Here is a 27,798-nt window from a genome sequence, read left to right on the forward strand (position 1 = left end):
GGAATTAACGCATGCTTTAAGAGAAAAATAATTTTTTTGCGTTTGATTTTTGGAAATTCTACAAGTAATATTTTGTTTTCAAATTGCCAATTAATTCATAATATTTACTTGTGCAACTCTTTAATTTATCTTAGAGAATTTCAATCCTTTTTGTAAGGATTTTTGAGTGTTTATGTAATTAGACTCGGGTGAGTCTAAGGGGGAAATTAGATAGCTTTGAGTGAAGCTAGAAAGGATTAGCTTGTAGAGAAGCTAAGGTTGTTGCTTGGAGTAAAGCAATTAGAGAGAAGAGGAGTCGGCCTAGGTGTTACGCTTCGAGTGAAGCAAGGTGTTTATTGTGATTGTAACTAATTGCCTTAAACATAGTGGAGTTGTTGAAAATCCCAAGTGGTCGTGGTTTTTCCTTTTGTTTAGGCCCAAAAGGTTTCCACGTAAAATCGTGCGTCTCTCTCATTATTTTGTTCTTAGTTTAAGCCTTATTTATTTTGAATAATTCCGCAAAAATAGGGCACAATCGCTTAAACTTACAACAACAACAATTCACCCCCCCTCTTGTTGCTGTTCCCGTTCCTAATTGAGTCAACATATACATTAATGTAAAAAATTTTGTAATATATATTTATTTTATTATTTTAGATTAATGTATTTATTAAATTTCAATTTAATTACTTTTGTTGTTCATATATAATTTTTGAGTATTATTAATAATAAAATTTTAATATTTTTTGTTATTGTTAAATAATAATAATAATAATAATAATAATAATAATAATAATAATAGTAATTATTATTATTATTATTATTATTATTATTATTATTATTATTATTATTAATTAATTAATTAATAATAATGACGAATATTCAATTTTTTTTTAAACCTAAAAATTAGTTTAGCAACAGTTTTTTTATAGCAACAAAATATTTAATGACAAAGGATTTTGTCGTTTTTTTGTCGCCAAATGGATTTAGTGACAAAATTAGTGATAAAAATCCTTTGTGGCAAAAAGGTTTTTAAATTGTAGTGCGAAATTCGAATCACAATGATCCAATTTTATTAATTTGAATAGTGCTGACTTAGTAGCCAAGTATTCACTGAAGATGAATCGATCCATATCAACCGAAAGAAACCAGATTAAAAGATGCAAAAAATCACTTTTCTCGATCAAATTCCCCTAACTCCTCATAAAAATATATAGATAAGATTCAGAGTCTAACAAAAAAAAATGTTAACTTTTTTCAATTGAATTCCCCTTTAACTTAAAAGTCCATCACTTTACAAATTATGAACGAACTAGATTCTCAATTAAATTCCCCTTTGTTGGAATGATTTATCCCACATCAACATATTGAACATGGTGTGGACACTTTGAAAGCTATTGGAGTCCTTCTTGCTATTGCCATATGGTTTTGGGACAATACTATCTCCTTGGCTTATAAAATGTGTGCACCTTGTGTCTCCCCGTTAATGTGTTGGCATTCACAATAAGTCCAGCCTAATTTAACATAGTATCCGAGCCGATGATTCGATCAAAAATTAAGAATGGTAGGTCCAAATAGAATGGTGTTCCTACCCTAATTGAATACTCCCATATGTGAATTTGACGGGGATTCGCATGTGAGGGTGGGTGTTGGAATGATTTATCCTACATCGACAAATTGAACATGGTGTGAACACTTTATAAGTTATTAGAGTCCTTGTTCCTATTATATGGTTTTGGGATAATATTATCTCCTTGGCTTAAGAAATGTATGCACCTCGTATCTACCCTTCAATGTGTTGACATTCACAATAAGTCCAGCCTAACCTAACACCCTTTAACTCAATAAGTCCATCAATTTACAAATTGTAAACTAAGTAGATGAACGAATGGAAGACAAATAGCTTTTTAAAAAAATTCTCAAATATAGTGGGATAAAAATTATAGAAAAAAACGAGAAAAACCCTTACCTAATTGGTGAATTTTGAAAATGAAAAATCGTACCTTACCATTGAAGTCTTCTTCATAGTTGTGTTGGAATATGTTGTGTTTGTTGTAAGGTGTGTAGTGTGCTCAAGCTAGCTTCTCATATATCAGTTGATCAATTCATGTTGTTGCAGTCCACATGGCAAATCAATGTACAAGTGTTTGCTACTGTGAAGAGTCAAGTGTGTAGTGTCTTCAATTGTGCAGTGTGTTGTTTGTGAAGCCAAGCCTACAAGTGTTCAAGTATTTGTGGCACGTGTCCTTTTAATTTATTGTATTAGCTGTAACAAACTCATTCTCAAGATTAGTTAGTTATTGTTGAAATACACAAAGATGGTCAAATGCAACAAGAGGGGGGGTGAATTATTGTGTATCAAGCTTTACTACGTTTTTACTCTAATTTGCGAAATTTTAACAAACAAAATAAAGCTTAAACTTAAAAAGCAAGAGATAAAAAGGAGACAAAGATTTTACGTGGAAACCTTCTTGGCCTAAGAAGAAGGAAAACCACGACCCCCCGGGATTTCAAAATTCTCACTATGTTTTAGACAATCAAATACAATTACATAAAACAGCTTGCTTCACTTGAAGCTTCTTTACTCTAGGCCTAATTCTCTTTCTCTACTTTTTACTTCTCTTTCTCTTCTCACGTTTCAATTCTCTATTCCCTTAGACTTCTCATGAGTCTAATTACAACAAAACACTCAATAACCCTTACAAGGCCAATTCTCAAGAGGATAAAAATTAAAATAATTACTTAAGAAAAATATAATAAATTAATTGGCATTTAAAAACAGAAAATATTTTTCTTAAATGATCTCCCTTTTATGGACACTCTTGGATGGATACACGGTTTGAGCAAAGTTCCTCCTATTTATAGTGGGAACAGCCAACAGTTACCTTAGACACACCTCCCACTATTATCCACGTTCTCAAAACAAAAGGTAGTGGAATTGCCAATAAATAAATGTCCGGCTGTAATTTGCTCAAAGAGAAAAGTGGTTTCCTCAAGCTAAAAATAGCATAGGAATTAAAAGCACAAGATCCTAAAAAATAGGAGATCTTAATCTTTAGAAGAAAAAGTCTTAGGCTATTTTTAAATAACCCAAAAATAGTTTAGCCAATTAACTTACTAATTAATTTAAGCAACTAATTTAAGATTTAACCGTTTACATCAACTAAAACCAGAATAATAAAACAACTGCAATTTTCCAGTCGATGTTTTTCTCCAGACCTGCTACGTAGGAACAGCGTACTGTCTCTAGCTTCAACTTTTGTTAGATTGTTCATTTTAGGAACTGTAAACCGTCTGTCAACCTTTAACTTCCTAAGCACTTATCTAACTTCTTGAATATTTTAAGACACGTACAACTTCCACGAACCAAGTCATAGGCTTCATCAACGATTTCAACAAAATCGGATATTCACCTACAAAACAATCTCTAAAATATGTTTGTTTATTTAAAACTGAAGTCATCAAAAACTTAAGAGCCAACAGTTATAACTAACTAACAGAATTGTTCTTAGGTGTCTTAGGCTTAGAATCTTTGCTTAATATACAGCTATTGTACTCCTTGTTATTAATTAGATTGAATCAATAAAATTCTTTTTTTCTCTGAAATCTTTGGTTCAAGATTTTACATGGTATTAGAGCTATTGCCCTGATATTTCTTTTCTTGCTTCTAATCATCCCAATTTCTACTTCTAGTTAATGTTCCATTGCCATTTCAATATGGGTAAAACATAAAAAAAATCAAGATCCCACCATGAACCTTTCCTCTGTGTACTATTTGCACCTTACTAATACAAGTCTCAAATTAGTCACCAATATCTTCAAAGGAGTTGGATTCAAAGGATGGAAAAGAGCAATGTTCATTGCTTTATCGGGTAAAAACAAAAAGGGTTTTGTGGATGGCACTGTCAAAAGATCCATATCAAGTTCCTCACATGGGAGGGCTTGGGATCATGTCAATGACATTATCATTGGATAGATTATGAATGTGGTTGATGAAAATATAACTGTTGTGAATGGGCTATGATATTTGATGAAGAACAATAAACAAACTGTTGCAAAGTAAACACCCAAAAACAGAGCAAGCAACAACAATGGAAAAACATAAGAATATATGAGGTATCTAAGGATACCTACCCCTTAAACAATGCTTACTATCATTAATATCAACATACATCAATGAGAAGCCTCACACAAGCTTTTAGAACACACTCACAAAGCAAAGACCTCACTTTTAATGGTGGTCTCTCACAAACAACCTAATACAAAGATGAAGGAACTCTAATGGTGTAAACCCTAGTTGCCTCACTTGTATTAGTCTCTCCCCTTACTTTAATGAGGTTCTAAGACTCCTTATATAGCCTTAAAACATATTAGAATAACTTAGAACAAAAGGGCTTAAAGCCCACAAAAAAATGGAACTAAAATAGAAATTGTTGCTTTACGTGTGCTGAAGTTCGCTCGGGTCGAGCAACCTCGCTCGCCTAGTCGAGCAGAGGTCCAGAACTCACTGCCTCCCTGCTGCGTGATGGCTCGATCGAGCCACTCTTGCTCGGTTAGTCGAGCTGTCTTCAAGGCCTTCCAATCTTCGTTCCTCCTCATCATTTAGGCACTCTAAATCTTCACCATCAATCACTTCATTGATTGACCCAAAGCAAATGCCCTCATACTTCCTTGCACTCACCACTTCGCTCTCAAACGTGCAAGCCAAGGAGTACGCTACTAGGTGATCGAACCCACCTCCTTCATGGTGAGATTTGAGGCTTGGCTTAACAATCTCCCCCTCAAGCCCAAATCTTTCATCATCTTCAAATGTCACCTTCTTGGGTGACTTGCAACCTATCCATGCGGCCTAAGCTACCACCTTCAACTTGTAGCACATACAGGTTGCTCTCACTCCTTCTCCCTCTCATGAGCACCATACTCCTCTTAATGACCTTCAACAACCCACCACTAGCCATGAAAGTGCATCCCTTAGACTCCAACCTACCAAGTAATATGAGGTTCCTCTCAAGCTTAGGAACATACCTCACACCACCTAGCCTTCTCTTGACACCATCATGTGTCACAATCACAACCTCTCCAATACCTTCCACCTTTACCCTATCATCATTAGGCAAGATAACAAGGCCACCATCACAATAGCTAAGCTTAGCAAACCTTTCCTTCTCATAATAAATATGGAATGAGCAACCGGAGTCAATCACCCATTCCTTACCATGAGTCACTCCCATCAACAAGAAGCGCACCATCATAGTCTTCATCCTCCACAAAGCCTAGAGCGGCACTCCCACTACTCTCACCTTCTCGTCTTCTAACCTTCAAGTCCTTCATCTTCTTGAGGCCTTCCTTCATTTCCTTGCACATCATTTGAATGTGCTCCTTCTTCTTACAATAGTAACACTCCTTATTCTATAGTCATTCCTCCCTTGAGACTTCCCACTTGCTTGATAACCTTTCTCTTTTGCTCTCCCTCTTGAGCCCTCACCATAAAGAGCCTCATTACTCCCGTTCTTGTCTTCCCCATCACGTCTCTCTATAAACCTATCATTCTCCCTCAACACTGCCAAGGCTTGATCAAGTGTGATAGATTCCCTTCCATGGAGCAAAGTTTGAACTATATATAGCTCTTAGAAAGTGAAGCCAAGAGTAGTAGGGTCTTCTCCTCATCGGAAAGCTTCTCATCGGCATTCACCAATTGGCACACCAATTGATTGAATGTGTTAATGTGATATTGCATACTTGTATCATCCTCCTTCATGCGTTGATACAACTCCCATCTCAAGCATAACTTGTTGGTAAGAGACTTCGAAGTATACACCTTTTGAAGTTTCTCCAACAATACATCGGGGTCGGTCTCCATCAAGTAGTTGTACTTGATTTCAAGTGCAATGGCAAGCCTAATAGTGCTCACCGCCTTCTTCTTCAAGGCCACACACTTTCCTTAATCCATTGTTGTGGGCTTGCTCTTCTCAAGAGCGTCATCAATTCTTTGTTGCACCAACAAGTCCTCTACGTTGCTCCTCCATACCGAAAAATTCATTTTTCCATCAAACAATGGAATATGAAACTTTGCACCATCACCCATATTAATTCTCCACTAAAGATTCAAACTTTTACCCACAAATCCAACCTAAAGCTCTGATACTAATTGTTGTGTATGGGCTATGATATTTGATGAAGAACAACAAACAAACTAATGCAAAGTAAACACCCAAAAACAGAGCAAGCAACAACAATGGAAAAACACAAGAATATATGAGGTACCTAAAGATACCTCCCCCTCAAAAAATGCTTACTATCATTAATATATCAACTTACATCAATGAGAAGCCTTACACAAGCTTTGAGAACACACTCACAAAGCAAAGACCTCACCTTTAATGGTGGTCTCTCACAAACAACCTAATACAAAGATGAAGGAGCTCTAATGGTGTAAACCCTAGTTGCCTCAGTTGTATTAGCCTCCCCCCTTACGCTAATGAGGTTTTAAGACTCCTTATATAGACTTAAAACATATTAGAATAACCTAGAACAAAAGGGCTTAAAGCCCACAAAAAACAAAAACTAAAACAGAAACTGCTGCTTCGCGTGTGCTGAAGTCCACTCGGGTCGAGCAACCTCGCTCAACCTAGTCGAGCGGAGGTCCAAAACTTACTACCTCCCTGTCGCGTGATGGCTCGATCGATCCATTCTTTCTCGGTCAGTCAAGCCATCTTCAAGGCCTTCCAATCTTCGTTCCTCCTCATCATTTAGGCACTCTAAATTATCACCATCAATCACTTCATTGATTGACCCAAAGCATATGCCCTCATACTTCCTTGCACTCACCACTTCGCTCTCAAACGTGCAAGCTAAGGAGTACAGTAGGAGGTGATCGAACTCACCTCCATCACGGTGAGAGTTGGGGTTTTACTCAACAATAACAAAGATTATCATTTCATTAAAGACTGCCAAGGAAGTGTGGGATGAATTAGAACATCGATTTGCGCAATCTTCCTCAGCTTAAATTTTTCATATTGATGAAGAGTTGATTAAAGTGACCCAAACTAGTTGCATGAGTATTGAAGAGTTTTACACTAAATTGAAGGGGAATTGGGATGAACTGGATGCCCTAGACCCTGTTGTGTCATGTAACTACAATGGGTGTGAATGTGATTTGTCAAAAAAGCCATTAAAAGCCAACAAAACAGAACGTTGGTGAAATTCTTGATGAAGTTGCACAACAAATATCATCAAACAAGAAGTAATATCTTGATGATGAAACCTATACCTACTGCAGCTGAAGCCTATGGGATCTTGTTACAAGAACAAGTCCATCAAGAAATAAGAAAGAATGTAAGCATTGATGATCAAGATTCTATTGTGTGTAGAAATGACAAAAGAAAGACTTATAACAGCAGGATCAAAGGAAAAGAAGAGTATGCAGGGGTAAAATGACAAAGCAATGCTTTCTTTTGTGACCATTGCAAGATGAATGGTCACATCTAAGATAGATGCTGGAAACTTCATAGTTATCCCCTAAAACTCAAGAATAACTCATGGAGGAAAGAAACTAAAGTAACATCTAATGTTTCCAATAGTGAACACATCAACACAGAACCTTCTACACCTATTGTTGAAGCTAAATTGACTGATGATCAAATAGGACAGCTTCTTAGCTTGTTGAATAAACAAATGGAGCAGGGTGCACAAAAAGAAATTAAGGATTCCAACACAAATAATGCTGCACATCTAGCAAGTATGGTCTCTCTCAATGCTCACAATAATGAAAAGTTTATTGTGGATATTGGTGCTTCAGACCACATTTATTCTAAATTGCATTTTTTTTCACTAAATGTGCTAAGGTAGAAGGTAAACCTCATTTTATTACCATCCCAAATGGCACACAAGTCAAATTTGAAATCACTGGCACAGTAAAACTTGCTAATGGAATCATCTTTAAAAATGTCCTCTATGTATCTAAGTTTTGTTTTAACCTCATACCTAGTGGTAAGCTTGTTAAAGACCTAAAGTGTATTTTTTACTTTGATGCTAATGCTTGTTTTGTTCAGGAGTCTTTGATGAAGAAGCATTTGCTTCTTGGTAAAGCTAAACATGCTTTATATTTCCTTCAAGACTACAAGTCTGATCAGCATCAAAAAGATATCAATGTGAAGAAATATGGCACACAAAATAGCAGCAGCCTGTGATAGTAGTTGTTCTACTGAAGTTTGTGATGCAAGACTATGGCACCTAAGGATGGGACATTTACCATTCAACTAGCTATATGTCCTTTTTTCTTTATCTAGAGATTAGAGATATACATAAAGAGTGCTTTTGCACCATTTGTCCACTAGCCAAGAAGGCTAGGGAACCTTTTCCAACTAGTTCAATAAGAACTCTTAATACTTTTTAACTTTTACATACTGATATATGGGGGCCCTTAAGGCACAACTCTAGAATAAAATGTAAAAGTTTCATTACTATTAATTTTTTTTATTAATTTCAAACATTTTTATGCTCTTATACTTACACAATTCAACAAAAAAAATTAAATGTGTAAGAGTTGATAAGGCTAAGGAACTCTCCCCAGGAGACACGTTATCATTTTATAAGGAAAAGGGCATTCAAATTCAAACTACATGTGTAGCCACTCCTAAAAAAATGGGGTAGTGGAACGTAAACATAGACATTTGCTAGAAGTGACTGAGCATTATGGATACAATCCAAGTTACCATAACATTTTTGGTCTGACTGCTTGATATGCGCAGTTCATATCATTAACCGAATGCCTCTAGTTGCTCTGAACAAAAAATTCCATATGAGCTGATGTATGGATGCAAACCAAATTATAAAAACCTTAGAGCATTTGGTTGCTTATGCTATGTTTCCACCCCTAACAAACATAGAACAAAAATCGAGGCAAGAGCATCTTCATGTGTTTTCTTAGGATATGCTCCCACTCAAAAGGGATATAAACTCTATGACTTAACAACCAAGAAGGTTTTTGTATCTAGAGAAGTTAAGTTCTTTGAAAATTTTTTTTCTTTTCAAGTAAATTCTAATCCCTCTGCTTATATGAACAAATTTTTTCTCCCTTTATCAAGTAATGCTCAAACTACTTCGATTACAGATATACCTAGTGATTTTGCACCTATAACAACCTCCAAATTAAGGACTCAAAATCATAATAAAGCACATGTTAGTACAACACCTTTGGAAACAAGGAACAAGTCTTATAGAAAGATGAATAAACCTACTTACCTACAAGACTATGTTAATAATCATGCTTATAAAGAGCATTTGTGCAATTTAATTAAATACCATGCTCTTAGCACCAATTATCATCAAATAGCAGAAGTCTATGAAGCTCACTCTAAGCCTAAAACTTATTTTGAGGCTAGTCAAAATCCTAATTGGATAGAAACCATGGATAAAGAAATCCAAGCATTAGAAGCAAATAAAACTTAGGAAGTTGTTGACCTACCTAAAGGAAAGAAAGCCATAGGATCTAAATGAGTTTACAAACTCAAATTCGAGTCAGATGGTTCTTTAGAAAGATTTAAGGCAAGATTAGTTGCCAAAGGTTTCAACCAAAAGTATGGCATAGATTATGAAGAAACTTTTTCACCTGTGGTAAAAATGACAACTGTTAGGTGCATGTTGGCTATAGTAGCTAGTAATCAATGAATGATTCATCAACTTAACATCAATAATGCCTTCTTCCATGGAGACTTACATGAGGAAGTATATATGAGAATGCCTGAATGTATTTCTAATCCATCTAATCAAGTTTGTCTCTTAAAAAAGTCTTTATATGGTTTGAAACAGGCTTCAAGGCATTGGCATGCCAAGTTAGTTGCGGAATTAAAGGGGCTAGGATTTGTACAGTCCAACAATGATTATTCCCTATTTACCAAAAATATTGATGGATACATTACCCTAGTAGGAGTTTATGTGGATGATATCTTGGTAACACGAAGTAATAATCAAGAAATCAGTTTTCTCAAACAACATCTTCACAAAACCTTTACCATTAAAGATTTAGGGTCTTTACACTACTTCTTAGGTATATAAGTAAGCTATTCTAACAAAGGTTTAAACCTCACACAACACAAGTACACTAAAGAACTACTTAAAGACAGTGATATTACTTGTTTTTCAAAGGTGGTTACACCTTTGCCTATTAATCTAAAATTATTAGCAGAAGAATGTGATCTTTTTCATGATCCTACATTATATAGGAAGATAATTGGCAAGCTCAACTTCTTAACACATACCAGACCTGATCTATCCTACACTGTACAAACTCTTAGTCAGTTTATGCAAAACCCTAGAGTTCCACATTGGAAGGCATTACAACATACCCTTAGTTACATCTATACTACCTGTGGGCAGGGTATTGTCTTGCAAGGAGCTAGTAAGCTAGTACTGCAAGCATTTACTGACAAGACTGGGCATCATGTCCAAATACCAGGAGATCAGTCATAGGTTATATTCTTATGCTTGGTAACTCTCCTATTAGTTGGAGATCTAATAAACAACCAACTGTTTCAAGGTCAAGCTCCGATGCTAAGTATAGGGCCATTGCCGATGCAGCCTCTGAGGTAGTTTGGATAATTAGGCTATTAAAAGATCTTGGCCTAACTAATCTGCAACCTGTCACTACTCATTGTGAGTATACATATATCAAAGAACCCTGTTCTTCATGGTAGAACAAAGCATATAGAGGTAGATTGTCATTTTACCCAAGAGAAAATTGTTGAAGGAGTTTTAAACTTAACCTATCTCCCTACTAAGAATCAATTAGTTGATGTCCTCACTAAAATTTTACCTTCAACTCATTTCAAAAATTTACTTGGCATAGGAGTTTATTCTCATGCCTCCTAGTTTGAGGGGGGTGTTGCAATATGTTGTGTTTGTTGTAAGGTGTACAGTGTGCTCCAGCTTGCTTCTCATATATCAGTTGATCAATTCATGTTGCTGCAGTCCAGATGGCTAGTCAGTGTACAAGTGTTTGCTACTTTGAAGAGTCAAGTGCGTAGTGTCTTCAATTGTGCAGTGTGTTGTTTGTGAAGCCAAGCCTACAAGTGTTCAAGTATTTGTGGCACGTGTCCTTTTAATTCATTGTATTAGCTGTAACAAACTCATTCTCAAGATTAGTTAGTTATAACTAACTAATAGAATTTTTCTTAGGTGTCTTAGGCTTAGAATATTTGCTATATATATACAGCTATTGTACTCCTTGTTATTAATTAGATTGAATCAATAAAATTCTTTTCATTCTCTGAAATCTTTGGCTCAACATTTTACAAGTTGAAAGTATAATACGGCGTGTTGAAAGCAAAGTGAAGTAGAGTAAGGTCTTCTCATTCTTTTAAGGAACGGACGAACAAGAAAGATCAAAAAAGAAAAAGATGGCGTGTTGATAGCAGGATGAAGTAAAGAAAGGTCTCGCCATTCTTTCAAAAATGGACGAACAAGAAAGATCAATAGAAGCAGAAGATAACATGCTAATTGGAGAAACTAAAGCAATCAACGGAAGTAATGAAGGAAAGACCTGGATAAGGTGAAGATGGTGTGCTGAAAGGAGAAACTAAAGCAATCCAAGGGCGAAAAGAAGGGCACATGGAATTCATCGTTTACTTTTTGCTAAATGATTAGTCTGAATTTCTTTGCCACTTTTTTATAAGTAAAGAATTGTGAAATGTATATAAAATATTGCCATTGTTTCTCTTTCAATGTATAGTACGATATGACAATAAGTTTTAATATGCTTAAACTTATCTTTCTATACGTAATAATTAATTGATGAAAAATAATATTCATAATAATCATGAAGGCATTGTGTAAGAAATTTAAAAATAAATATGTAACATTAATTACACCGATTAGCGCATGATTTAACGACGCATTCAGCATAATCTATTTTGAATAGTGTATTTAACCGTTGCAAGGATATCAATATGAGACGGATAGCCCAATCAGTCTAATTGTAGTTTTTTTAATATGTAATCAGTACTTAATCTATTTAAGATCATAATTGATTCCTTTAAGGCGAAAATTGATTTTCTTTAAGTTGTAACTGATCATATTTGATCACAAGGTCTAAATTAATCAATTTTATATCAAAATTGTAGTTTTTTATAACAAAGCAGTCATGAACACTTGATCACTTTCAAGAGCATTCATTGAATCATTTGGCAAACATAACTCAAGATCGACACTTTCTCTGCCTTCACATCCAGGAAAACCAAACACTACACCTACAACTTTAATTATAACTCCATTATGAACCTAAATTGTTGGGGGAAGAGTATTACCACTATTATTAATCGATAATTACTCTTATATTCCATTAGAACTATCATGTTGAATCGAATAAGGATACTTATACTGCGCAATGTTTTAACATTATTATTGATAGTGTTATTGATAATTCATTTGTTGTTTGAAATTCATCCATAAAATAATATCATTTTATTACCTCCATTTTGAAATTGTGAAAAAACAACTTTTTTCGATAGAAATTGATCAGTTTAAAGTTAAAAATGATTATTTTTAGGTCAAAATTAAAATCTTTATTTTAATTGATTTATTTAAGGTTTACATTAAGTTTAAATTGATACCTTTAGGCTTTAAAATCAAAATTGAATTTTTATTCTTTAATTTCAAAAAGACGGCCATTTTTATTTTTCAATTTTGGCTTTTGGGTCAGCGCACATAGACATTTTCAATATGAGACTGTCTCTTGCAAGTTTTTGTGTATATTTAATGCTCATATGTAACATATACTTTTTTAGTCCCAGACAATCGATAGTTATCTTTCTCATGATTATTATTATCTGAGTCTTTATAATTGATATTTCTATTTCTTTATCTTTATGTTATCAACTTTGCAATTCGTCTTGTCTTGTCATGGTGAGTACCGGGTTATTTGTTTTCATCTGCTGGCCATTATCAAATCGAGAGTCTCACGGGTTACAACTTTTGTATTTCTTTTGATAAGAGTTTGGTTTTTCGTAGATATTTATTTTTTACATGCTCATAATCTATTTAATATATGTTTCAATTTTTTTTTACTTGGATTTTAAATCTGTTTTAATCTTCCTATTTAATGTTTCAATTTGGTTTTTACATGGTTTTTAAAATATATATTCAAAACTAAGCTAAATATCTATGTATGTATTTTATAAACTATTATAAAAAGTACATAATGAAATTCTATGTATTAATAAAAAATCTATTAAGAACTACATAACTATATTTTAACTTGTATATATTCAATAAAAATTATATTTCACTCACCAAATAGTAAATTTTCGATAGAAAAAGGACAAATAGAATATTAAATAGAAAGATAATATTAAAATTATGTCATATCATAGTATTAAAGAATAGAGATTTTTTCCTTTAATGATCATTATCACAAACTCTCTTATACTCCCTCCGATCTTATGAATTAGTCCCATTTGCTTGAGCACGGTTATTAAGAATGGTGTGGGGTCCATTAAAAAGGGTAAATAGTAAAAGGGAAGTAGTGAAGGATAAGTAGTGAAGGATAGTTGGGTAAGTAAGGTATATGGGGGTATATTCGTAATTACTTGTGTGAACTAAGGGTATTTAAGTAAAAAAGGATTGTCAAAAATAGAAATGGGACTAATTCAAAGGTTTTGCCAAATAAGGAAATGAGACTAATTCATAAGATCGGAGGGAGTATCATATTCTAATCTTTAGCGACCTATTCCATAACAACAATAATGCCTCAATATTAATATAAAATAAAAAGAAAAAGTGGCAATAAAAATCCAACTATTCCCCAATCCCCTCCTATAAATATCATACTCCAAAGTCCAAACTCAAAGTGATAATTAATCTTTTTCTTATGTAGGAGAGAGAGAAAGAAAAGGATAAAAAATACTCTCTCTTAAACAAGATCTTCATCACCCAACCACAGGAAAATCTTTTCCGACGACCCATAATAACTTTCCGGCCAGAAATGGAACCAAAAGTGTTAGATAATCGTAACAACGACGATAATGGTAGTAGTAACAATAATAGTAAAAAAAATATTGATAATTTTGGGATACAATGGACCAACGAAAAACACTCCAATTTCTTGCGAGTGATGGAAGCAAGATTTGTGCGGAATATGTTGGAGAAGAGCATCATCAACAATAATGTTGCACACCTTACAAATTCACGGCTTGACCGTTTTGTCCCTGATATGTCTGAGTCTACCCTTGATTTGTGTAAATTAGGTAAATTTTTATCATGAATTTATTTAGTGATTTATGATTTATGATCACATGAATTTTTTATGAAGGGTAATTAATTTTGTACATTTGAGTGTTTGGTTCAAAATATGTTATTTTGGGTCGATTCAATTTAGTACCTTAGCTGTATACGTCAAATCTGGTTTAATTTTTATACTGAATTGTTTATGTTTATGTTTTAATAAAATTATTTTAATGGTTGAATCTTCTTGTAAATAAATTATTTTTTTCTTGTTGATTTTAAGAAATTGTTTCAATTTGGTGTTTATGGTGGAGTGCAAATTATTAGTATAGAATTGGGAAAAATTGGATTTCAGTACTTGCATGTAGATATATATATAGTGAGATTATTATTCAATTGTGTTCCTAAAAGTTTGTTCTCACTGGATTTGCTTGTTGGGTGTTTTTATGTGTAGTTTGCTATTAATAATAGTAATTCTGTTTAAAATATTGTTTTCATATGAAATATTTACTGGAATTAAATAACAGATCTTTAATTTGTGATTGAAATAATGATATGGTAGATTATTAAAATATTTTATATTAATTTAAATTGTAAGTAGCGTATATGTAGGGACCATATGAATAATAAAAGAAAACAAATAAAGATAAATATGATTTTTATAGATTTAATTTTTCATATTAGTTTTAATTGTAAGGGAGAAACATATAGTAATCCAAATAATAAATTATTGATATTTTAAATGAGGATAATTTTGTCTAACATAGGTAGAAATAACGGTTAAGTATAACCAATGTGATAGCATGAAAATAGAAATTTTTTTAGAATAATAAATAAAATTGCCTAAAATAACAAATAAGAGTATCATTTAGAAAAAAACTAGTAATATCTATATAAATATAGACTTTGAAAAAAAGATGGGTATAATAAATAGTTACATATCACTTTGACTGTGGAATAGAAAAAGGTTAGATGAATGAAATTAAATTCACAATTAAAGAAATATCCTACAATTTGAAATATATGGTTTAACTTATTTATATATTGCGGGTAATATATAAATAAAAATATAGTCAAGTGTAATCTTATTTAAATCGTCTAATTATATACTTTTATAATATTAACTTTTTATGATTTTTAAATGTATATAATTCGTTATATAAATAAATAAAATAACATATTAAATTGTAAAAAAAAAAAACAACAATGGTAAACTTCTGCCTTAAATAATGATGCCTAGATTAAGAATCAATCCCATTAAATGAGGAGTGAGAAGTTAGGCCAACACAAACCTATGAAAATATCTACAATAATCTTATAACAATGTGAAAATTTTACGTTGAGATTAGTATATTTTCTTGTGCTCTATATTACTTTGTATAATAATCTAAATTAAATTAGCAAATATATCTTGTACAAAGAACTACTTTATCTTTTCTTAGTAAAATTTATACTATTTATTAGGCAAAATTTAACGTGTTACGAGAAAAATTTAAATTCAAGTAATATGATTAAAATACTATTTAACGTTGAATTGTGTAATATTAAGAGTAGATAAGTTAATTAACACGTATAAAGGTGAATGTTAAATTCATCCTATATACTAGTATTTTAAATTCGTCTATATTAAATATAGTAAATAACGTCGATTGATTCACCTGATCAAGTTCAATAAAAGTGATTAAATATCAAATTAATCTTATTTATTCGTTGAAAAGATGATGAATTTTGCTGTAGAAGTAAATCACTATACACCAATGATGCAATGTTGTTAAAGTAAAATGGTGTGTGGCAAAAGGTGTTTTAAGTATAAAATAAGAATTGATTAGGATTTTAGGTACGAAGTTGATGAAAAAGAAAAAGAAAAAGGTTAAAATATATGGAACTTGGAAAGAGAGGGTTGTCGATGACTTGCAAAAGTAGTGTAAGAATATGCTTGTTTAGATATTTTTAGTGTGATAAATATTTATTATTCTTGACCTTTTTATAAAGATAGCTGGGATATTTATATGATCTTTTCATGCTTTTTGCATATTTTATTTATTATAAATATTTTATCTTATTTATTGCTGTTGCTTTGAATTCGTCAGATCGAGTGAACAGGAGCTGTAACAGGCAAAAGGAAAGACCAACTATTCGTCCTTATAAAATGTCACATGATCAGGTTTGTACATTTCCAATACATTTCTATATTTATTGAAAAAATAATATAGTAATATTTTGGTGTGGGAGGACAAATGTAGACATAACTTTTAAATTTACCTCTTTTATACCCCTTAAAAATTAAAATAACAACAATCCACAATCACAAATAGGCAAAGAATGATGAAAATATTTAAATGGGTTATTATAATTAAAATTAATTACAAAGAATTAAAGATATATAGATAAAATTTTAAAAAGCAGTAAAATCACTATTTAAAATGGAAACATATTAAGTAAAAGAAAAGTTGGTTAACACTAGGAATAAAGAGAGTAATTGTTAGATTACCACATCACGGTGAAAGTTTGTTCTATAATTTATAAAATAAAAATAAAATCAAACCTTAAACAATTTAGTTTTTGGTTTTTCTATCTATATGTAAATCTTTGTCACAATTCAAATCAAATCAAACTATATTCAATTTAAATTAATTTTTTCAGTTCAAATCAAATCAAATTTATAATTGAAAAATAAATTTATATAGTAAAATTAAATAAAAAAAACCAAAAAGTAAATCAAAAAATTGAAAATTATTATAGTAGCAAAAATAAGGGTGCATGAGAAAGTGGAGCATGAATTCTTCAATAAAAATTTGTTTTTGATGATGTATGAGCGCTTTTTTTTTTTTTTTTTTTGTTGGTATTGTATACCAAAGTCAAGTCTTCACACTTGGATGCCAGAGTTGCACAAAGTTTATTCACTTATTAATTTAGCCTATCAGTAAGCAGGCTTCTATCTTTATTCAATTTAAAATTTTGATTTTTGATTTTTAGTAGTCTCAAAGTTAATTCAAATTAACGAAAAATTTTAATTTTAGAATTATTTTAGATGTAGTTAATTGATTTGATTTGCAATTTTTATCTGATAACTATCACATTTTTTGCAAAACAAATTTATAGAGTCAATTTATTAAAAAGTAAAAGATGATTTATGAAAATTTTATATTATTTCTCTACGAATTATTTTACATGTAATTGATTGATATCTTTGCTCTTTTTATACAATTATAAAAATCAGTCATAATTGCAAGTAGAAAACTCGTATCGCATGTTATGCTCTTTAAAATACATTTTTTTTTATTTTGTTAAATTTATTATTGATAATAACATAATGTAAATACATTTATGAGTATCAAGAGCAAACAACTATACGAAGGAAGTAAGAATACATTGAAATCAAATTATTGGAATACTTATCCGTTCCTTTGATTTAAAAAATGTGGATATTTATAATAAATAAAAAAAAATATTAAATTATGTAGTTAATCCAATATGAAAATAAATATACTAAATGAGAAAGCGATGAAGTAAAATATTTCACAAGATTTGTTAAAGCGTTTTTCCAACATAATTAAGATTAAAAATTGTGAACGTAATAGAAATTGAAAAATATTTTTTTTAAGAAAGAAAATATGTAAGGAGTACTATCATAACTTTATTAGACTTAACGTATAAATGAACATTATTAAAATTAAACTAAATCTGTTATAATTAGCTAAACTTATAACAGTAGTAATATTTTATTTAAACGGTAAATTATCAAACAAATATATTTGATAAATTAATTGAAATTTGAGTATGAAAATTATTGAAATAAACATACTGCTGCCTCTGGTCCAGTTAGATTGAATAAGTAAAACAGTAACTTTTAAAGAATTTGTGAAATGTTTAAAAATATGATCTTAAAATGAAGAAAAAAGTAAATAATACTGATAATATTAAAAAATAAAATTGTGTATTTATTTCAAAAAAAAATAATACTCACTCCGTCTTCAAATGTTCTTTCCGTTTAGTTTTTGCACAGTTTTTAAAAAAAATTTTAAATCTTAATATCTCTAAATACGCATCATAAAAAGTTATAAAAAATATATAATAAAAAATTATATTTTAAGACGAATCTAACAAAATCTCCTATGGATATATTTTATCATCTATATATATTTAAAAATTTTACTTAAATTTCACTCTCTAAAATAAAATATTTTAAAAAGAACTTTTAGAGAACGAGAAAATGGATGGAATACAAAGATAATGGGTTGAAAAAAGGGGCCGTAGGTCTCAGCTTTGCAATCATGGTCCTATCCTATTGTTTTCGGGAATGCTATGCTAATGACCTAACTTAATTAGTTAATTATAAATTTAAGTAGGGCTTAAATTCTACAATTCAAAAATAGGAAAAAAAAACAAAGTTGATAATGAAGATATTCAGATAGAAACACTAAAGTGGGACCTTTATTTTTGGTATTGTTAATGATCTTTTTCTTGAAAGTGGGGTCGTTTCAGTACTTCATGTGGACATAAAAATATCCATTTTTTATTTGTCAGTTTTTTTATTTTATGGTGATTTTTATTTTAAATTAATTTAAAAAAATAACGAAAATATCTTTAGATTTAAAAATTTTAAAACTTCTACAAAACACTTCAAACTCACTCGATAATACTTTAATCACTTAAAAAATACAAAATCTACACATAAAAAACTCGAGTTAATTTCTATTTTAATGTAATTCAAAATAAAAAGAAAACAAATTACGAGTCGCACGAAAAGTGCGACTGAACCTAGGAACCGTCGTACAAAAAGTGCGACTAAACCTAGGTCCAGTCGCACTTTTTGTGCGACTCCTCCTAGGTTCAATCGCACTTTTTGTGCGACTCATAATTATTTTTTTTTAATTTTGAAATTCCTTTTGTTTATTTAATTTATTTTTTAAGTTATTATTATTTAATAAATGTTGTAATAAATTATTTTATTTTAATATATTATTATATTATGATAATATTATTATAATAATTAGTTTTGAATTTAAAATACATATATAAAATAAAATAAATTAAAATAACATAAATAAATAATTTAAGTAAGCACAAAAATATATATAAATATATAATAAAATAAAATAATTTACTATAATATTTAATAAATAATAATAACTTTAAAAATAATTATAATAAATAAAAAGAATTAATTTTTCAAAAAATAAAATTTTTTTTAAAATTTCCAGAATCCCCAGTCGCACATAAAGTGCGATTTGACCTAGGAGGAGTCGCACAAACAGTCGCACTTTTTGTGCGACTCAGCCCAGGTCCAGTCGCACTTTTTGTTCGCACTTTTTGTGCAACTCTCTCTAGGTCTGGTCGCATATTTTGTGCGACTGGAGAGGGTTCTGGAATTTTTTTTTTCTTTTGAAAAATTTCGAATCGATTAATTACTTACCGAATCGTTATCATGCTCGTTTTGGTTCGCCATTGTTATTCGATGTACACTTTTAGCTTGTTTAAGTTAACATAGTGTTTCTAGAGAGTTTTAGAGACATGTTACAGTTTTTGAATTCGAAAAATATACAGAGACAATTTTGAAAATTCATTATATATAGGGTGGCGATAAAATGAAAAAGGTGACGATATTTAATAATACCCTAAAAATATCCAATGCTTGCGCTTGCTTTTGGCAGTGACAGGCTGGCAGCTAGTTTGTTGTGCATTTTCTTTTTCGTCTTTGACGGGATCGAATACGTGTGTTTTGCTTGAAGGCTTAACGTTTCCAAAATCATATAATATGGGCTCGATCGGATAAGGGCTCTTTAAAATTAATATGGGCTTTAAATGGATCGGGCTTTCAAACCCTGATCTAGCCCAACTTATCCCATTTTTACTACTAAAAATTATTTTAATTCCTATTTATCAATTTATAACAATTAAATTATCATTTATAATAATTAAATTGAAAAAATATTAATAATTTTATTGACACTGTCATTTATAATATTTAAATTATATATTAATTATGTTATTTATAAAGGCCCGTTTTCGACCTTTATTAAGCCCTTTTATAACCCGCTTTATTTTAATTATAGTATAGCCCGTTTTCGGCCCGGCCCTTACAAAAGCCCTTCTAGAAACAGACTGGATAAGAGCTCAAAATGAATTCCGGCCCATTGAACGCCCTTGGTCATGACTCATGAGTGGTCATAGGGTCTTGGACAGGCGTAGTTTAGTGAGAAGGCTTACTGGCAGTAGGTTAGTGTGGAGCCTGAGGACAAGATAAGAGCATAAATTGAAGGAGAAAGAATGAGAATGTTCACGTGCACCCCACAAGAGTAGTCGTGCAGGGTGAATTAAGAAGATAATGTAGGAAGATTGGCGAAGGGATGCTCATGTAATTTGATGAAATGAGCATGGCGGGAATAATACATGTGGTTGGTTTGGGGATGGCCGGATGGAGACACAAATAGCAGTGTTACCTTGTTGGGTGGATCGAGATGAGTAACTTATGAGTGACACATGTATATAAGATTTAGAGGTGGCTTCGACGATTGAATATAAATATTTATACGATAAAAAAAGTCAAATTAGTAAAATAAAGTAATTGAAATACTTGTGAAAAATGTAAAATGAGAGTAAACTAAAAAAAATAAATGAAAAAGAATGATAATTTCCTTTATTTGGAGGAAAGTATTCCTCCACCCTCCCCTAAAGTAAATTTATACCTCAAAATAAGAAAATTATTTGTTGTTTTATTCATTTTCATTACCTTCTAACCAATTTTTCTATCTCTCTAACAATCAAATTTCTTTAATCTTCTATTTAATTAAAATTTTTTTCTATATTGACTTTTATTTACTCTTAAATATTTACATTCAATCCAAAAGAACAAAGTTCATTTAGAGCATAGGAGCCAAGGGTAGTTAGGAAACTAAAGTCATGGAGAAAGGAGTAATTTGTTGAGATGTCAATCTTTTTGGTTGAAAGAAGAAAATTGAAGTGTGGAAGTAGGGAGATGATTGATGAGGTAAATAGCTAGCGATGAAAATCTTTATATTCAGAGTATGAGGAGGAGAGCTATGATGAGAAATGCAAATGAAATTCACCAACATTGTCTGATCAGTACAAGATTATGATTCATTTGTTAAATTTATTTTCAACAAAAGCCTTAAAATCATACCTCTTTCATTTTAATAAATTTATTGTATTTGACTTTACGTAATTCAATGAGTTATTTTGATTATTTATATATTGAACTATTTACATTTAAACATTATAAAAAGTTAATATCATAAAAGGTATTTGATTAAACAATTCAAACAAGTTCTCAATTGACTATATATTTTCTTACACATTAACTTTATATATAAAATAAGTTTGAAAAATAAATATTATCAATAAAAATAATATAACGATTATTTAGAACTGAGGAAGTATATATTTTGAAGCTGTTAAATTTGTTCTTAATAGTGAAAAGCCAGCTATATTTAATAAAATGATCAACAAAAATTATATAGGAGTAGTAGTTATTATTATCAATAGAAAATTTGTTAGTCAATCATTATCATTTTTATGATAAAGATAATTTATATATGTACGACCAATTAAGTTGCATGATATTTTACAGGTGGTGCCACAGTTCAAGAACAAAGAGTGAATTAAGCCACAATAAGTGATGTGAAGCATAACCTACCAGAATGCTGCCTCTTCAATGAACTTCATTTTCTGGACAGACATAGATGATTTTTTTTTTCTTTTTGGTAATAGTGAGAACATATATAGTACACTAATAGATGATTAGATTTCGATCATTTGGATTAGATCCGTTCGATATAGCGTGGATCTGTTAAAATTCGGTCACTGGACCCGTCAAGATTCTTGAATAAACTAGTCCGATGTATTAGAGTCGGTCCAAATTCTCAACCTTGATTCACCTTGTTTAACGGCTCTAATATGTATTATGGATCCATCATTTCGTCTTTAGGTAAAGGGCTGCCCAATCTAATTTCGTGATGTTGAATATGGTTGAATATGATTGGATGGATTGAAGATCTTTAAATAAATCTATATAACAAATAAAAATTACTAACTCATGAATAGCACCCGAAAAAGCTCTTTCGATGCTTAAGTTAATTAGTTGGAGGTCAAATATGTAAATAAAAAAATAATTATTTATAGATAATTTTGAAAAAAAAAACTTATAATGACTTTTCTGCCTTGTAAAAGCTTATTCTATTTGGATTTTTAAATGTACTTATAGTAGCTGAATAGATTTATACAGATAACAAATTTGAACGAATCTGTATTACGAACTGATAATTATTGAAACATATTGATATCCAATCAAAAAATGTGCTTGAGTAAATCATGAACTATCTTTGACTTTATCATGACACTTAATTAGCATATATAGAGTTTTGGACCTAAAACATTGGCCCTACACATAAAACATTTTTTCTGATATTGTAGGGGGAATAATTAAAATGGATAATTCTTTTGGGAACCTCCTTAGGTTAATATTCCCCATGTGTTGAGATTGATGTGACAATACAAGTGAATGTATTGTCTTTTACAATAGTGCCACACTTGTCTCCTTCTCCCATCTTTTGATATATATATATATATATATATATATATATATATATATATATATATATATATATATATATATATATATATATATATATATATATATCTACAAGGTATTATAATAGAAATACGAGAAATGTAATAGAAATATAAAACAGATACAAGTTTACCTCTTGTAATAATTTTCTTTCTCTTTATATTCTCCATACCTCTTAACACGTTATCAGCACCATTTTTCGCTCTCAAAACCCAAGAAGGTAATATTTTTTGTTTTTTCAAAACATTATAACTTTTCCACAATATGGACCAACAATCAAACGGTATCAATATTATTATTCAAGGTGTTACTAACACCGTTCTATATTTTATCCTTGAAGAAAATTGTATATCTGTTACTACCAACCTAGCTAATAGTGCTCCAAACCAACTGCGAAGACATAATCCAAATAATACCCATATAAATGAAAACTCAATGCCAAGTCCCAATAATGCAACTAATCCACCAGCACAACCACCTACTAATCAGCCACCACAAACTAATGATAACCCACCAGTCCAACCTACTAATGATCCTACAGTCCCACAAGAAAGTAATAAAAGAAAAAATGACAACAGCGAAGAAACTAGTAACAAACGTTTTCAGACTATTAACCCATAAAATAATTTATTTTAATAATGTCATTTAATCTTTATGTTCGTTTTTACTTTTTCAACCACCTATATAGACTGGCTAATATTATTTTGTAATGACCGCCTTTATGGACTGGCTAATTTAGCATTGTTATCGCCTTTATGGACGATTTTATCTCTATTTATCTAGATCATGTCATCATATTATGTGCATATGCATTTGGTTATTTTAGTCTATAAATTATATAATCACTTAATAAACTCATAAAATTTAATTTCACCTTCAAATAATAATAAATAACGATTTTATTTGATTCTATTTTGTTTAACATTATAATAATAAATTGTCTTAATTTACCTATAACACAGATTATTAGCGGACATGACCACATTATTTCTACACAACATAAAATCCTTTTCTAATTGTAAAAATATCACCTTGGGATGAATGTCATAGTGGTCCGAAAATTATAATTTAAGTAAATCGTCAAGGGTTCGATTCTGAAAAAATAATAATAATAATAAATAAATAATAAAAAAAATTAACATTTTTACCCCCTATAAATAGGGACTTCTACCCGTCACAAGCACACACACACCACTCACACCTTATCCCAAACACAATAAATTTTTTTTCCTTCATCTTCTTCTTCCTTCAACCATCCATGGCAAATAATACATCTACAAACACCCACATCAATCCAATTGCCGACAATATAAGTAAAATACTAAACGCATTCCTTATCATTATGGGTTTAATTTTATTACTCGTAGCGTTAATGCTCTACCTAATTATCTAAAAATAAATTATAAATCTTGCATTTGTTTAGCAATATGTATTTATTTTTTGCTTGTTTTATCATCTAATAATATTATCTATTTTATTTTTATTTATGATTATATTACGCTTATTATGTTTGAGATATTAAATCATGGGGAGATAAGACTAATATGCTTTAATATCTCTGATGATACACAAAATCATTAAATAACCTTGTCATTTTCTCAATTGTAGAAAATAATGGTTGATCTCAAAAAGAGAGAATTCAATGCCCTGGAATTAACAGGAAACAATTTTATACAATGGGCTTCAGATGTCAAATTATATCTAAAACGAATTGTTCATCTTCAAAGTGTTGCTAACCAATTACCTGATGCATTCACATATACTAAGAGAGTTACAAAATCACATATACCAGCAGCAAATACTCCAGCTCGAATAGAAATTCCTGATGAAAAGGCAAAAAGTGATGAAATTGTTGTGCAAAGAAAGCATAGAAGGCCACTTGGTTCAAAAGATTTAAAACCAAGAAAATTGAGAAAACTAGAAGGTGCACAAAATAATATTCAAAATGAAAATGAAAATAAAGGAGAAAATCAAGACATCTCTGATAATGAAAAGGATGAAAATTATGAAATCTCAATGAATTATATTTTCTCCAAGAAAAAATGGAATCGAAAAAGGATCATTCCAAATGAATCCTTTGCTTATTCCATAGCTATTGAAATAATAAATGATGAAAATGATCTTGAGCCAATATCGATAAATGAATGCAGAAAAAGGTCTAATTGGCCAAGATGGAAAGAAGCAATTGAGGTAGAATTAAAATCATTAGAAAAAAGGGAAGTTTTTGGGCAAATTTTACAAACACCAAACGGCATAAAACCCGTAGGCTTCAAATGGGTATTTGTAAGAAAAAGAAATGAGAAAAATGAAATTGTCAGATACAAGGCAAGACTTGTAGCTCAAGGTTTTTCTCAAATGCCAGGAGTTGATTATAAAGAAACAAATTCACCAGTAGTTGATGCAACCACACTTAGATTTTTGGTAAGTTTAATAGTTTCTCAATCCCTACACATAAGATTGATGGATGTCGTAACTACGTATTATATGGGTCACTCGACACAGACATCTATATGAAGGTCCCTGAAGGGCTAAACTTACCAATAAAAAATGTACCCAGAGAAATATTTTCTATAAAATTAAAGAAATCATTGTACGGATTAAAGCAATCTGGGCGAATGTGGTACAATCGTTTGAGTGAATATCTTATAAAAGCAGGATTCAACAACAACCAAATTAGCCCATGTGTATTCATCAAACGATCTCAAGTCGGTTTCGTAATAATTGTATATAGATGACTTAAATCTGATTGGAACTCCAAGAGAAATTGAGATAACAGCTAAATATTTGATAAGAGAATTTGAGATGAAGGATTTAAGAAAAACTAAATTTTGTCTTGGTCTACAAATTGAACATTTGAAAAGTGGAATATTTGTCCATCAAAGCAATTATATTGAGAAAGTTTTGAAACGATTTTACATGGACAAGGCTCATCCACTAAGTTCCCCAATGGTGGTACGATCACTAAATATAAAAGATGATCCATTCCGCCCACAAGAAGAAGACGAAGAAATTTTAGGCCCGGAAGTGCCATACTTGAGCGCCATTGGTGCTTTAATGTACTTAGCAAATAATACAAGACCTGATATAGCATTTTCTGTAAATTTATTAGCTAGGTATAGCAATGCCCCAACAGAAAGACATTGGAATGGGATAAAACATCTATTTCGGTACCTAAAGGGAACTATAGACCTTGGATTATTTTTCCAGTTAGGAAATGATGCTATACTCACTGGATATGCTGATGGGTATCTATCTGATCCACATACGGCCAAGTCACAAACTGGATATGTATTTACATATGCAGGAACCGTGATATCTTGGAAATCAACAAAACAAACTCTAACGGCTATATCCTCAAATCATGCAGAACTAATAGCTTTATATGAAGCCAGCCGAGAGTGTGGATGGTTGAGATCCATGATCGGCCAACTTCAAAGGGATTGTGGCTTAAACGATACAACTAGGGCACCAACTACAGTTTATGAGGATAATGATGCATGTATCAACCAAGTCAGAGAAGGGTACATCAGGGGAGACAGAACAAAAAACTTATCACCAAAATTATTCTTCGCACATGATCTACGGAGAGATAAAAAGATGAAAGTCCAAGAAATTCAATCCTGTGAAAACCCCGCTGATTTATTCACAAAGTCACTCCCATCAAAGCAATTCGAGTATTTGGTATGCAAGATTGGAATGTGCCGATTTCGAGACATATGTTAACTTCAGGGGGGGAAATATGCTCACTGTACTCTTTTTTCCTTTGATCAGTTTTTTTTCCACTGGTTTTTTTTTCTGATAAAGCTTTATAATGAGACAGTTGTAGGATTATGAATGTCATAATAAAATTTCCATATATATGTAATGCATTCAAGGGGAAGTGTTGAGATTGATATGACAATACAAGTGAATGCATTGTCTTTCACAATAGTGCCACACTTGTCTCCTTCTCCCATCTTTTGCTATATATATATCTACAAGGTATTGTAATAGAGATACGAGAAATGTAATAGAAAGATAAAACAGATACAAGTTTATCTCTTATAATAATTTTCTTTCTCCTTATATTCTACCTACCTCTTAACACTATGAATTTTTTTTTGAAAACAAAAAATAGATGTTAGAATGCATGAATGCATTGAGATGTGTAAACATCTCTTGGAATAGTTGCAAATATGAAAAATAGTATATGAATAGTTTACCGTATTGTACTATAAATAAACATTCTTGCTTGCATTGCAATTTGCAATGTACATGAATATCAGAATAGGATATACGTATCAAGCTCTTCTAGTACTCTTCTTCTATTATCCCTACTTCTTAATACGTTATCAGTACGATTTTAGCTCTCAATAATAAAAGAAGGTAATTTTTTTCTTCTCAAAACCTTACGACATAGCCACAATATTGACCAACAATCAAACGGCATCAATATTATTATTCAAGGTGTTACCAACATCGTTCTCTACTTCATTCTTGAAGAAAACCGTATAACTGTTACTATCAATCCAGCAAGTAGTGGTTTAAACCAGTTCCAAAAACATAACTCAAATAATACCCACGCAAATGAAAACCCAATGTCAAGTCCCAATACTACAACAATCCACCAGCACAACCAAATATAATTAGCCACTACAACCTATATCGATAACTCACTAGTCCGACCTACTAATGATCCTACAGTTACACTAGAAGTAGTAAAAGGAAAAATGACAAAGACGAAGGAACTAGTAGTAAACATGTTCAGGCCATTAACCTATAAATATATTTTTTGAAATAATGTCTTTAATCTTTATATTTGTTTTTTTTATTTTTCAGCTGTCTATATGGAGCGGCTAGTATATTTTGTGATGATTTTCTTTATAGACTGGCTAATATAACATTGTTATCGCCTATATAAACAATTTTATCTCTATTTATCTGATGATGCAATATTATGTGCATATGCATTTGGTTTACTTTTGTAACAAACTCAAAATTCTTAATCTTAATCTTCCAATTAATTATTTCAA

At 31.0% G+C, this 27,798-nt stretch overlaps 1 protein-coding gene across 1 annotated transcript; it reads left to right on the forward strand.

Annotated features, from left to right (window-relative positions):
- The first annotated feature begins 13,812 nt into the window (after window positions 1-13,812).
- Window positions 13,813-22,083, forward strand: LOC130825932 (uncharacterized). Its single transcript, XM_057691385.1, has 3 exons — window positions 13,813-14,219; window positions 16,287-16,360; window positions 21,788-22,083. Exons 1-3 carry the CDS (start codon window positions 13,958-13,960, stop codon window positions 21,815-21,817), a joined length of 366 nt encoding a protein of 121 aa, XP_057547368.1. The 5' UTR covers window positions 13,813-13,957; the 3' UTR covers window positions 21,818-22,083.
- Window positions 22,084-27,798: the final 5,715 nt, after the last annotated feature.

Source organism: Amaranthus tricolor, chromosome 10 (assembly GCF_026212465.1).
Source record: "Amaranthus tricolor cultivar Red isolate AtriRed21 chromosome 10, ASM2621246v1, whole genome shotgun sequence".
NCBI classification, from domain to species: domain Eukaryota; kingdom Viridiplantae; phylum Streptophyta; class Magnoliopsida; order Caryophyllales; family Amaranthaceae; genus Amaranthus; species Amaranthus tricolor.